This window comes from Antechinus flavipes, chromosome 2 (genome assembly GCF_016432865.1).
Source record: "Antechinus flavipes isolate AdamAnt ecotype Samford, QLD, Australia chromosome 2, AdamAnt_v2, whole genome shotgun sequence".
NCBI classification, from domain to species: domain Eukaryota; kingdom Metazoa; phylum Chordata; class Mammalia; order Dasyuromorphia; family Dasyuridae; genus Antechinus; species Antechinus flavipes.
In genome coordinates this window covers 447,680,136-447,693,432 of record NC_067399.1, presented here as the reverse complement: position 1 = coordinate 447,693,432, position 13,297 = coordinate 447,680,136, and the positions used below count along the sequence as shown (strand labels likewise).

The following is a 13,297-nucleotide window of genomic DNA, read 5'->3' as shown; positions in this document are numbered from 1 at the left end:
TTTATACAAAAATAGTTGTAACAGCTATTTTGTGTGTCTGTGGTGGCTAAGAATTGTAAATCCAAGGAATGCCCATCAGTTGGGGAATGGCTAAAAGGTTATGTTATATGATTGTGATGGAATGTTATTGTGCTATATATAAGAAATGACAAGGAGGATGATTTCAGAAAAACCTGGAAAGACTTGCATAAACTGACGCAAAGTGAACTGAGCCAGGAGAATGTTCTCTGCAGTAATAGCAATATTGTTAAATGAAGAATTGTGAATGACTTAGCTATTCTCAGCAATAAAGGCCTAATAATGAAGCATGCTATTTTCCTCCAGAGAAAATTGATATTGAATGAATACAGACTGAAGTATGCTATTATTCACTTTCTTTCATTTTTTTTTATTGTACAAAATGATATGTAAATGTTTTACATAATTGCATATATATAACCTATTCAGATTGCTTACTATTTCAGGAAAGTGGTCGAGGAGGGAAGGATAGAATTTGGAACTCAAAACTTTAAATAAAGATCTTTTTTTAAAAAGTTTAAACAAAAAAATAAAGTTTTAGATCCTTAACTTTCACTTTCCTAACAAACAAAATATATGGGTCATAATTTCCCTTGCTATTACAATCAAAGTGATGTGAACTTGTACTAGAATCAAGGTTCACTCCTACTTCCAAGCTGCCTGACTCTTTCTTACCTAACCAAATCTAGTAAATAGTTACTTCGTTAATATTAGCTAATATTAATATTAGAACTTTACAATATTTGCAAATCTGTATTTTTCTAAAGAAACCACAAAGTCCTAATTCCTTATCTGTAAAATAGGAGTTGGACTAAGTGATCTCTAAGATTCTTTCCAGCTCCAACATTGTGTGGTTCTGTGACCCAAAAGAACGGGTTCTAGCTTGTATGGAATGACTGGGGAAATGCAGTGTATTCTCAGAGTGGGGTGTGGCTTGTCCTAGGCTCCATAGGGTGGAGCGCTCCTTTTGCTTCCTTCTTTGTCAGACCTCAGGTAGTGAGAACTAGGTCTCTTTTTATTCTAGCGTTGGGTTTCTTTCTCATTTGGTTCTGGTCAATGAGCAGGTATTGCAGAAAGCTCGCCACGTTTATTTCTTGTTCTGGGCGGGCATGAGTATCTAGCAGCATCTAGCTAGGCAGCCCGCGTCATAAAGGATTGACTGCCTTCTAATGAGTGTCTCTGACTAAACTGAAAAAAGACCTTCCCTGAGAAATTCACTTAATAGGCTTTATGCTTAAATTTAAGATACAAACAAAATGGAGGAAGGAAATCTTTGAAACCCACTGGATTCTATGGGCCGATTTTTAGATCTTTGACTCACAGCCTGAATGGGAGAGGGTGTGATATTTATGAAGTCAATGAAATTAACAGGGAGCAAGAACCTTAATAACATAATGGCATTACTCATGCCATTGTTCCACTAAATGGCAAATCAATATTTGATTTGGAAGATAGCCTGTACTTCTCCTTAACTCACTTTTAGAGAAGCTCCACTATTTCCCAGTTACTTTTTGGAACTTGGCAGTTATTTTGCTTTGGGGAAATTAGTTATTCTTTCAAGGTTAGAATCTGAAACCTCCCGGGTCCCTTCTTGGCCTTGGGGCCCTGGAAAAATCTATGGCCAAGGGCGATGAAGCTTTCCTTACCCTTTCACAAGATAGGGGTAAGCATAGGCAAAAATCATTTTGACACCCAAGATGTGAAGCCTAGTTATATTTAAAAGAAAAAAAATATCATTCCATGATAATATTTGAAGGCATTGATCCAGGAATGATAGAGTTATACTTTTCAAGTTAATTCAGTGAGCATTTATTAAATGAATAAGTACACTTGCTTAGGAAATATTCACAGGAGAATCTGGATTAGTATAAGATCAGGTAGGTAGTGGAGCAATTAAGGGAGGAGGTAGAAAAAAAGCTTGATCATAGAAACTTGATATTCGGGCCTTACTTTTATCTCATAATAGATGTTTATAGACTACACACCAAAACATGGAAATTGTTCCCAAATTAGTAATACAACCCCATTTCCTACCGACGTTTCTAAGGCCTATCTTCAAACTTTGCAGGATCAGTGCTGTTTAGAGAACTCTCAGGGTTAGAGGGGATGGTGAGGAAGATGACTAAAAAGAATACTCACCTTTCCCAGACCTGGGCAGAGCATGAATCTCCAGGCGCTCTGCCAAAGTAGACAAAGAGTCTTTGTTTTTGGTGGCTGATTGGTGAGACTGGTAGCCAAGATCTACAGTTTCCAGTGACTAGAATGAAAATGAAATGTTAATCCTCTCTTAACTTTGGCTTTAGGCGAGTAGTTAGCTTCCTTTGCATGGACTTGTAAAGGTGTTTGGCATGTAATCAGCACCTATGCAGCCTTGCTGGAAAATAATGTTGTGCCACAAGGTAATGTTCCCTCACAGCCCCAAAAGGCCATGACAGGAGCTTCAGGGCTAGTGCTGTCTTCTTGGATGCCTTTGGAATATAGTAGTATTGATGAATGGAATAGCATAGTTTTATAATCCTTTGGGCACATTTCCAAATTGCTCTCCAGAATGATAGGGTCAATTCACAACTCCACCAATGGTGCATTAGTATCCTTAATTCTATCTAGTTCAGGGCTTCTTAAATATTTTCCACTTGTGACCTCTTTTTATCCAAGAAACTTTTTGTGACTGCAGGTATATAGATATATAAAATAGGTATACATATCAAAATTTACTGATAATAAACCACGTCTGATTTTTTTGGTACAGCATGATAAATGTGGAAATACGTTTAGAAGAATTGTACATTTTTAACCTATATTGGATTACTTACTGTCTAGGGAAAGAGGGAAGGAGGGAAAGAGTAAAGGAGAGAAATTTGGAACATAAGATTTTGCAGAAGTTGAAAACTATCTTTGCATATATTTTGAAAAATAAAAAAAGTATTATAAAAATAAAATTTAAAAATAAAAATAATAATAAAGAAATTTATTCTAAAACAATTCTTTGGTATACATATAATTTTATCATTTATTAAAAATAAAAGCAAATTTACATACTAATGAGATCAATGTGCTTGTTTATTTTGACATAAAGAATTAAATCTTAGCAGACTATCTGATATTCCAGGAACTAGGGCATTTTCAATATTTTCAGAGTTGATTATAGATTTAATGATCTTCACATTCAGTTATGTAACCCCATATGGGGTTATAACCCACAGTTTAAGGAGCTTTGATCTGGACCACTTTTCTCATTTTAGAGAAGGGAACGAATTCAGAGGAAGGGAAATGACTTGGCTAAGGTCACACTACCGTTAGAGTGTAGAGCTGGACTCTACTTTTGACTCTAAATTCTAGTGTGCTTTTACTATGTTTCTTTTCTACATAGTGTCCTTAGATAGAGAAGGTGAAAGGGATGTAAATGACTTCCAAGTTTCTAGCCTGGGAGTCTTAGAAAAAGGATGGAGAGAGAACTAAGCCAGGAAGTAAGTGTAGAGACAGAAGAACCAGAGAGAATCTTGAGAACATCCATAGTTAGAAGTTGGGAGACACAAGAGCCAGCAAGGGAAATGAAAGGAGAGCGATGGAGAGGATAAAGGACAAAGAATAGAATCTGGTATCACAGGAGCAAAAAAGCAGGGCAACCTTTACGAAGTCAACAAGGTAAAGCGATACCAAGTTCCGGAGTTTGAGAGCTAAGGAGGGGCCTATGACTTTGGAGCGAGGGTCCTGGGTAACCTTTGACCCCAGTTGCAGAGTTCTCGGCAGGCAGCAGGTGTGATGCTCCTCCTTGGTTTTCAGAGGTCACAGGGGGTGACCGGCGCCTTTGGGGTCTGACTAGAACAGCACTTGCTTCAGCCACCTCCACAGCCAGGTTTCCATCTCACCGTGGGAAGCCTTCACAGGCTTCCTCTCACTTACTGATACGTTTGAAGCCGTCAGTTATCCCAGCCTGGCTCGCCCGAGTGCGGAGGAGGCTTAGTGGGGTGCGGCCCTTCTTGGAGCCACGGCTGGACTCCCCGGGTGGTGAGCACTCTGGAAAAGGCTCTGCCAGGCCCACGGGGGAGGTACCAGCCTTCCCTCGACTTGCCCCACACCCCATAGGGTGCACATTGAGGCTGGCGGGCATAAATTACCTGTGAGGAATTGGAAAATCAAAAGACAATTGAAGGAGAGCTAGGTCATGTAACCATTGGAACATAGGAGCTGCTAAATTTTATTAGGAAACATTTGTATGGTGGGAGCCGGAATATGGCAACCTTGGTATCACAATTAAAGCAAGCAGCAAAGGAAGCTTCCTCCCATGGGAAAGCTTGTCCCGGACCATGGGCCATCTGAGTCTTCTTTGTTCTTTTTATCTGAACACTATCTGATCTGACCTGGGGGCACTCCGGAGGGACTCCTTGTCTCTCACTGTCACCTGGTACAGCCAGCCTTGTAAGCAAACTTCCCAGTCAGCCTACAGACTCCCAATCCCCCCAAACTACAACAACATAAAACATATTTTAGTCTAACATATTTGTGCTGAACATGTTTAATAATAGGATTATAACGGAGATACTGGAATTAGCAAATTGAGAAGAGAAAATGGAAATTGCTGATGGTCAGTTGGATAAGTATTGTGAGGTCAAAGTCCCTTTCATCTCCTCCCACATAGGGGACTGTCTTGACAGCTAGAAAGGAACTTCTACCTGCTGTGAAGTAAGAACTTTGTTCCTATCTTTCTACCTTGCCTTAGGTTATTGCTGTGGTTATGGAGTCATTCACAGATATTGACATCTTCAGAGACCTACAGGAAGTATGTAGAAAGCAAGAGGTGGCCGTCTACATCCTTCTGGACCAGGCTCTAATCCGTCACTTCCTGGACATGTGTGTGAATCTAAGAGTTCATCCTGAACAGGAAAAGGTTTGTTACCAAAGTGTCTAATAGTAAAGGAAAATATATTGATACTAACTACATTTATTAAAAATTTATCTTATCCTTGGGCACATCACTTAACCCTAACTGTCTTAGCAAAAAAAAATAATAAAATAAAATTATCTTATCAATTTAGTTCTATCTAGGATACTAATTAATACTTTAGATCATTTAGTGAGCTGTTGTCCTTGGAACTGGTTACATTTATATCTACATTAAATAGGCCTTTAATTTCATGTGAAGGTAAGAGGATTTTTTTTTCCTGATTCCAATCCTCATTAAAATTACATGTTTTGAATTTTTAAATTGTATATATAAATAACTAAGTGGGGACTAGGGTTGGTAGTATGTAGGTTTGTTAGGGGAGTTTACTCACAAGTAGTTTTTAGTTAGAAAAAAATAGCTGGATTTAAAAAAATAGGCCCTTGGAGAGACTTACACAAACTGATGCTGAATGAAATGAGCAGGACCAGGAAATCATTATATACTTCAACAACAATACTATATGATGATCAATTCTGATGGACCTGGCCATCTTCAGCAATGAGATGAACCAAATCAGTTCCAATAGAGCAGTAATGAACTGAACCAGTTACACCCAGGGAAAGAACTCTGGGAGATGACTATGAACCACTACATAGAATTCCCAATCCCTATATTTTTGATTTCCTTCACAGGCTAATAGTACACTATTTCAAAGTCCGATTCTTTTTGTACAGCAAAATAACTGTTTGGACATGTATACATATATTGTATTTAATTTATACTTTAACATATTTAACATGTATTGGTTAACCTACCATCTGGGGGAGGGGATGGGGGAAGAAGGGGAAAAGTTGGAACAAAAGGTTTGGCAATTGTCAATGCTGAAAAATTATCCATGCATATATCTTGTAAATAAAAAGCTATTAAAACATTTTTTTTACACAGCTAGTAAGCATCTGAGACCAGATTTGAACTTAGCATTAAGAATAACCATATTCATTTTATGTTAATATAAAAGAATCTTGGCCCTGTGGTTTTATTAGTACAGAAAACTCCAAGTGAGGAAATTACCTCAACCAATGGAGATTGTTGCTTATCCTATAACTTAAAGTCTTGGAGTTTCCTGGGGACTGAGAAATCATGACTTGCTCAGAGCCATAATACAGATAGTAAATGTCAGAGGTGAGACTCAAAGCCAGAGCTTTCTTATTCTGAGGCCATATCTTTATCTACTGTACCATGTTGCCTCCCAAAAGAATCTGATTGACAGCAAAAAAATAAAATTAGAGCAATAGTTTTAAAATATACAAGCTCTGGGATTCAGGAAGGTTGGCTACTGTATGGCATCTGTTGTTTACTACTTAAGTTCTCAATATATCTGCTTCTTTGTTAAATATTTATGTTTTCAGAAATTCGATAGCATTTTATAAGAGCTCAGGTTTATTCTGCTTCCTCCTCCTTCCTGCTATGATAAAGAAACTAAGGAACAGACCATTAAATGGTTTTTGACTTGCCTATGTCAGTAGTATTATTAAAGCCTTAAATTTCCAATACTTTTATTCAATCAAGCAGATTATCCTAGATCCACAGTTTACAAGGAAGTTGACATCAAATATGAAAATAAGAAAGTGAAGCTATTGGAAAGACCATCATTGAATATACAATTTATAGCAATGTCAGCACCATCCTTAAGGTTCTACTGGCAGCACTGTAGCTAATAAGGACAAGTGTAGGGAAGCATTAGCTAATATATTTAGGAACCTTATTCTGTGACACATTGCCTGTGCCCATTTCTTTTTTTTCTTTTCTTTCTTTCTTTTTTTTTTAGTGTAATAATTTTTTGCAATACAAAAACAACTTTGCTTTACAAAATAATTTTTCCCCAAATTCCTTTATTTTATTTTACTTTATTGTTTTCAACATTCATTTTTATAATATTTTAAATGCCAATTTTTTTTCCTTCTCTCCCCAAGACAGCATGAAAACTGATATAGGTTACACATGTATAATCAGTTTTTACATATTTCCCTATGAGTCATGTTAAGAAAGAAAAATTTCAACAAAAGGGAAAAACCACAAGAAAACGTTAACAACAAAGGTAAAAATAGTTTGCTGTGATCCACATTCAATCTCCATAGTTCTTTCTCTAGACGCAGATGGCATTTTCCATTCAAAGTCTACTGGAATTGTCTTGGATCACTGTATTGCTGAGAAGAGCTAAGTCTATGATGGTTGATCATCACACAATCTTTTTTTCCCCCAAAGTATGAAAGTTTATTTAATTTTTTTGTTAAATTATTTTTATTTTATTTATTTATTTTATTTTTATTAAAGTTTATTTATTTTTATTATTTTTTTTAAATTTCAAAACATATGCATGGGCAATTCTTCAACATTAGCCCTTGCAAAACCCTGTGTTCCAATTTTCCCTCCCCTTCCCCCATGCCCTCCCCTAGATGGCAGGTAGTCCAGTATATGTTAAACATGGTAGAAATATATGTTAAATCCAATATATATATACATATTTAAACAATGATCACATCACACAATCTTGGTATTGATACTGTGTACAATGTTTTCCTGGCTTTGCTCACTTCACTCAGTATCAGTTCATATAAGTCTCTCCAGGCCTCTCTGAAATCAGTCTGCTTATCATTTCTTATAGAACAATAATATTTCATAACATTCATATACCACAGCTTATTCAGCCATTCTCCAGCTGATGGGCATCCACTCAGTTTCCAGTTCCTTGTCACTACAAAAAGATCTCCTACAAACATTTTTTTAACATGTGGGTCCTTTTTCCTCTTTTATGCTGTCTTCTATACTGCTGTACTTTTGTGATAGGCATCTCTCAACTATATTGTTAATTTTTCTTTGTGAATATAAATAGGGTTCAGGGGAATAAACATGGTATTGAATTTAGCTTTGCAATGTTATCAAGCTGAGGGAGGAAAATAAGAGAGGGTTCCCAAATGATGACTTTTTATTGTTTGTCTTTATTTAAAAAAAAAAAAAAAAAAAACTTTTTCCGTATTTACCAAAATTTGTTCCAAAATTAATTTTGGGTGTTTGGGCTTTCTGCTAATGTTGAACCAGGTACAACTTTCTTTTGAGTGCATCACAAGTAGATGATAAAAATGTTAAGAGAATAGTCTAGCCCTGAGATCAAACACCAGATTTCCTTGCACAATATTTCAGAGTATTTCTGAAGCCAGATTAAAAGGTAATTGGGAGGTATTTTAACAAAATAAATAAAAGTACAATAGAACCAAAATAATATTAATGTGTGTTTTTTCAAATCACTATGCAGTTTGCAGAGATCCTTCATATGGTTTAGTAGCCCTGTTTCTATTTGAGTTTAACATAATTTGTCTAGATGAAGGGATGGTACATGGCAATACAAAGTGAGAAATTAGATTGACCCTGGAATATAGACAGATAATTCTGTCAAGTGGGTGGATGTGATTACTAGCCATTTGTCTGCCAACAAGTAGGGTTGTGTCTAGGAAAGGGGGTGAGAGGAAGGGAGGGAGAAAACAAATTTTAACCCAAGGTTTTGCAAGGATGAATGTTGAAAACTATCTATGCATATGTTTTGAAAATTAAAAATCTTTATTTAAAAAAAGTAGAATTAGTTTGCAACCATAAATGAATCTTATCTTATATCACTGGTATGTTGGATAACTGAGCTTAAGACTTTTAAACTTTTGTTTTTCTCCCAAAACAGCTTATGACAGTTCGAACTATTACTGGAAATGCATACTATGCAAGGTCAGGAACTAAGATTGTTGGAAAGATCCATGAAAAATTCATGTTGATTGATGGCATTAGAGTGGCAACTGGCTCTTATGGGTAAGTGTCAAACTTCTGAATTAAAATTTGTTGCAAAGGTTAAGTTGTTTTCTCCCCATAATTAAGTATTTGAAAATATGAAATTACTTTATTTAATTCTTGAAAAGAGAGACAGCATGGAGTAATGAATTGTATTTACAAACTTGGCCTTAGGGGCTAGAAAACCTAGTTTCAAATCTTCCTGATGGCATATACTGGCTGTGTGATTCTGGGCATGACAATTAACCTCTGAGTGCCCAAGGCAACTTTCTGATACTGTAAGTGGCAGAACAGTAGGAGATTTGTATTGATACAATCTTCTTCACCAAATATCCCTATACCAATGAAATAAGTCTGAGCCACCCCTCCTTCAAAGAAAAAAATTAAATCTAGAGGAAAAATCTGCAGTTTTGTTGAGAGTGACTAATAACTTTATTAATACAAACTGGTATAAATTGATGTGGCTCCAAAAAAATCATTCTCTGATGGTTAGCTTTCTGTTTTATGCCTTCTCATAATTAGGCTGCTTACAGGACACACAGCCCATCAGAAAGTTAATACTCACAACTGTTTTTAGCTTGATGAAGATTTGCCAGAGCTTACATTCTGTGAGTAGAAACTTTGTGACACCAGGGTTAAACATTGCACTATCTGGTAGAATATTATTAATCCACCATGATGAAGCTTTGAATTTTAAAAAGGGTTATTTCATTTAAATCATGTCTCCTACTCTTTCCTCCCCTACCCTTTTTGTAGTTAGGGAATTTCAGGCACAGAAGTTGGGATTGGCCCCAAGATCACACTTTCTGATGGTCCAGGGAAGGCTCAAATTGGACATCCATGTTTGCTTTGCTCTCAACACTTTCCTCTGGCTCTTTAGACGTCTCTAGCAGTGCTTAATACCTCAAACTAAACTAGTAAACTCTAATATAAATTCAGATTTTCTATAAAAAGCAACCTTAGATTGTTAGCTCTTTTTTTTATTTTTTGATTGTCCTTGGTTTTTGAATTTTGTCCCAGTTGAATCCAATTTCTTATTTCTGAGAAGAGTTCAGGGATTAGGAATTCAGTGGAAAACTGGATTGAGTCTTTTGGGGAGTGAGCAAAAGTGGAACAGAAGAAAGAATGAAGATGACAGGAATGACTGCTTATTATATAACTAAGCAGATTTTTCCAGTTCACCATTGGCTGTAACACAGAAGCATTTGCCTTAGGCCATTTAACATATCCAGTGAAATGACTAGGACTCTAGAAGAGAGCTGGGGCAGGTGGAAAGGAAAGAAATGGGAAAAGATAAAATCAATAGCCTTTCATGCTTAATCTAAAAGAAAGCATGGGGACTCTTACTTCCGTCCTTCATTCTGACAGGTATAGTTCTCATTTTAGCAGAAAGGGATAGGAGACCAATGAGATGAATATGAAAAGGTAAAAAACAATCAGTATGTCAGCAATGATTACTTTTAGTTGTTACATATAATCTTTACAAATAGAAATTTAGCCCCAACCATGATTTTGCACACATTTATAGCTCACTATTGATTATTATTGTACCATACCATAGTGTATATGAGTATTGTCCTTTTAGGCAGGATAAAATTTGGGGGGTGCTACATGCTTTTTCCAGCAGAGCTACCATTGTTCAAGGTATTTCTAGAATTCTTTGGAAATTGCCTTCATGGTCTGTGTGATTATATATATATATCTACCACTGCAGAGATTTAAAAAATATATATATATATACACACACACACACACACACACACACACACACACACACACACACACACATACACACACACACACACACACACATATATTAAATCTCTGCAGTGGTAGAAAACTGGTCTTTCATGAAATTTGGGGTTTAAAAACAACCAGAAATATGTTAAGTTTGGAGTCATGGGCATCAAGTTCAAATCCCAGCTCTTTCATAATTGACCTTGGGCAAATATTTCTTCTTTTGGGGCCTCAATTTTATCATCTATAAAATAAAAGATTTGGATGAATAATCTGTAGGTTCTCTTTAAGCTCTTAATCTTATGATCCTATGAAAACATTTGACACAATGAAGTTGAAAATTAATAAATCCTTTAGGCCAAAATGAAAGAATGCAATTGATTTTCTTGTGTCTTATAAATTATCTCTGAAGATATAATCCCAAAAGAGAAAAGCCATTCATGTTGCTTGTGCTCAAAACATTCTTGTAATAAGCATGTGGTCCCCTAAGGCTATTATTTTGAAGGGAAAATACTCAGATGTATGAGTTTTTTTATTTTTGCTTTCATAAAAAGACATACTGTTTTATCTCATTTGATCTGTGTTCCTTTAGCTGTATCTACACTTGATTTTAATTTACATTTCTGGTAGTCTCATGACCACTAAAGTTTTAATAGTATAAATCTGTTAGCATTATATTTTATGACAAATAATTACAACTAAATTTTTCTAAATAATGATTTTGTTTCTTATCTTTAGTTTTACCTGGACTGATGGCAAGTTAAATAGCAGCAACTTGGTTATTCTGTCAGGCCAAGTGGTTGAACATTTTGACTTAGAGTTCCGGATCCTCTACGCCCAGTCAAAGCCAATCAGTTCTAAGCTCTTGTCTGTCTGTAGAAACAGCGACAGGTTTGACCATCTGATCAATAGAAAACCCCCGTCTAGGGAACTCACTTTGGGCAACCTCCTGAGGATGCGGTTAGCCAGACTCTCAAGTACTCCCAGCAAAGCTGATGTGGGCTCAGAGGTACCTGTGGAGGAGAAGATGGAAACTACCTGCTATGATTCGGAGACTTCTACCATTAGTGAGGAGGACTGCCTAAGTCAAGAGGCTGAATTAGAACTCCTAAAGGGGAATGATGTCTCCACTCAAACAGAGCCATGGGAGACGATGCTGGCAATGAACACCTGTGAGGTGGGGACCCAAACCCACATTCCTACAGTGTGTGATGGAACCCAAACCGTGGTGGCGACTAGAGTGACTGGCTCACAAACAATGTTTTTGTCCAAGTCTGTCACCACCCAGACTGTAAGCGAACCTGTGGAACCATCCTTTTCTCAGGGGACCCGTTCAAAAGATGTATCCCCAGCATCTAAAATGTCCACTGCTCCATCGACATCCTCCAGCGTGAGATCCTTTTCTTCTTTGTCTTCCCAAGGCTCTGTGGCGAGTTCTGTCGGTTCCCATTCCTCCACTAGAGCTACTGAGTTTCTGAATCCTGGCTATCCTAAATACTCTCACAACCCCCAGAAGGATGTGTGCTTGAGGGACTCTTTCAGAAACTTGAATAAAGAGAGACAGTTTCACTTTTCTGGCATCAGATCTCGGCTTAACCACATGCTGACCTTGCTGTCTAGGAGAACAGTTTTGGCTGAAAGCTACCTGGGCTGTAATCCTGGGAGTTATACCAGAACACCACTTAGTGGGGTTGGCAACAATTTACTTGCTATTCGGGATATTGCATTGTACCCTTCATACCGGTGACTGATGTTTCTTGTTAGCCGACTTTGGGCGTCAAATGAGCTCTTGCCAGCAGTGCAGCAGGTCTTGCCAGTGAGCCCTCCTTTCTGCAGACTATTTAAGTCTGAGTATTCTTGATTAAAAATGCCCTAAGTGCCAAGGTGCCTTCCTTTACCTCCTAAAGCATGAAATCTTAACCAGCCTGTTTTCTTTGAATCCTTTGTAGTATGCATTATTTTAAATAATGATAATTTTATTTTATGTTGACTTATACAATTTTATGTTGGTTGCGGTTAGAACAGTTATTTTTTATGGGCTACTATTTAGAGGGTTTCTAGTATATTCAAGATTCAGGCAAGATATAGAAATGTACTTGGGTATTTTCCTTGTATGAATGTATAATCTATTTTATTTTAGATACTGATGCTCTTATTACACGGCTAATATTATTTAAAAACAAAACAAAACAAAAAAACCTCTTCCTTAGGTCAAAATGAATTTTCTTTTTAATTGTATGTTCTTAGTATTAAATAAATATTCTTGTGGATAGAATTTGTATTTGATTGCTTTGGCATAGATTTATAAGAATTAAACTGTACCATTAATATTAGAGGGATATTTCATGTCAGTCAGGGGAACAACTAGACAACCAATGAATAAACTTATTGCTATTGAAAGGGAAAGAAATTGAGAATTCCAATGGAATTAGAGACTCATGGAGAGACAATACAGCATATGGCAGAGAATGTCAATAAATCTGTCCGATTCGCACTGAAGATATTTCCTAGCTATGTGACCTTGGGCATCTCACCGACATTCTGCAAGCCTCCATTTCCACTTCTGTAAAATGGGGCTAATGATAGCAAAGGGTCTACTGTGATGTTCAAATAAAACTTCATGTGTAAAGTTCTAAACCTTGAAGAGCTATTATTACCATAATCATAAGAAAATTTAAAGATGAGAATAAGATCTTTATTAGCATTACGAAATGGAGGATTAAGACTACGCTCCAGATGAACTCTTATAAAACTATATAAATGCAAGCTACTTAAATAAAGAACCTGCCAGAAAAATTAGGCAAGCATCTGTACTTTGGCTTT

At 36.6% G+C, this 13,297-nt stretch overlaps 1 protein-coding gene across 1 annotated transcript in view; it reads left to right on the top strand.

Annotated features, from left to right (window-relative positions):
* The window catches only part of FAM83D (family with sequence similarity 83 member D), a 29,370-nt gene extending 16,621 nt beyond the window's left edge, over positions 1 to 12,749 (top strand). The window contains exons 2-4 of the mRNA XM_051979313.1: positions 4,739 to 4,906; positions 8,634 to 8,758; positions 11,213 to 12,749. Of these exons, the coding sequence (XP_051835273.1) occupies positions 4,739 to 4,906; positions 8,634 to 8,758; positions 11,213 to 12,221 (1,302 nt within the window). The 3' untranslated portion in view covers positions 12,222 to 12,749. The remainder of the gene's footprint in view (positions 1 to 4,738; positions 4,907 to 8,633; positions 8,759 to 11,212) is intronic.
* The last annotated feature ends 548 nt before the right edge of the window (positions 12,750 to 13,297 follow it).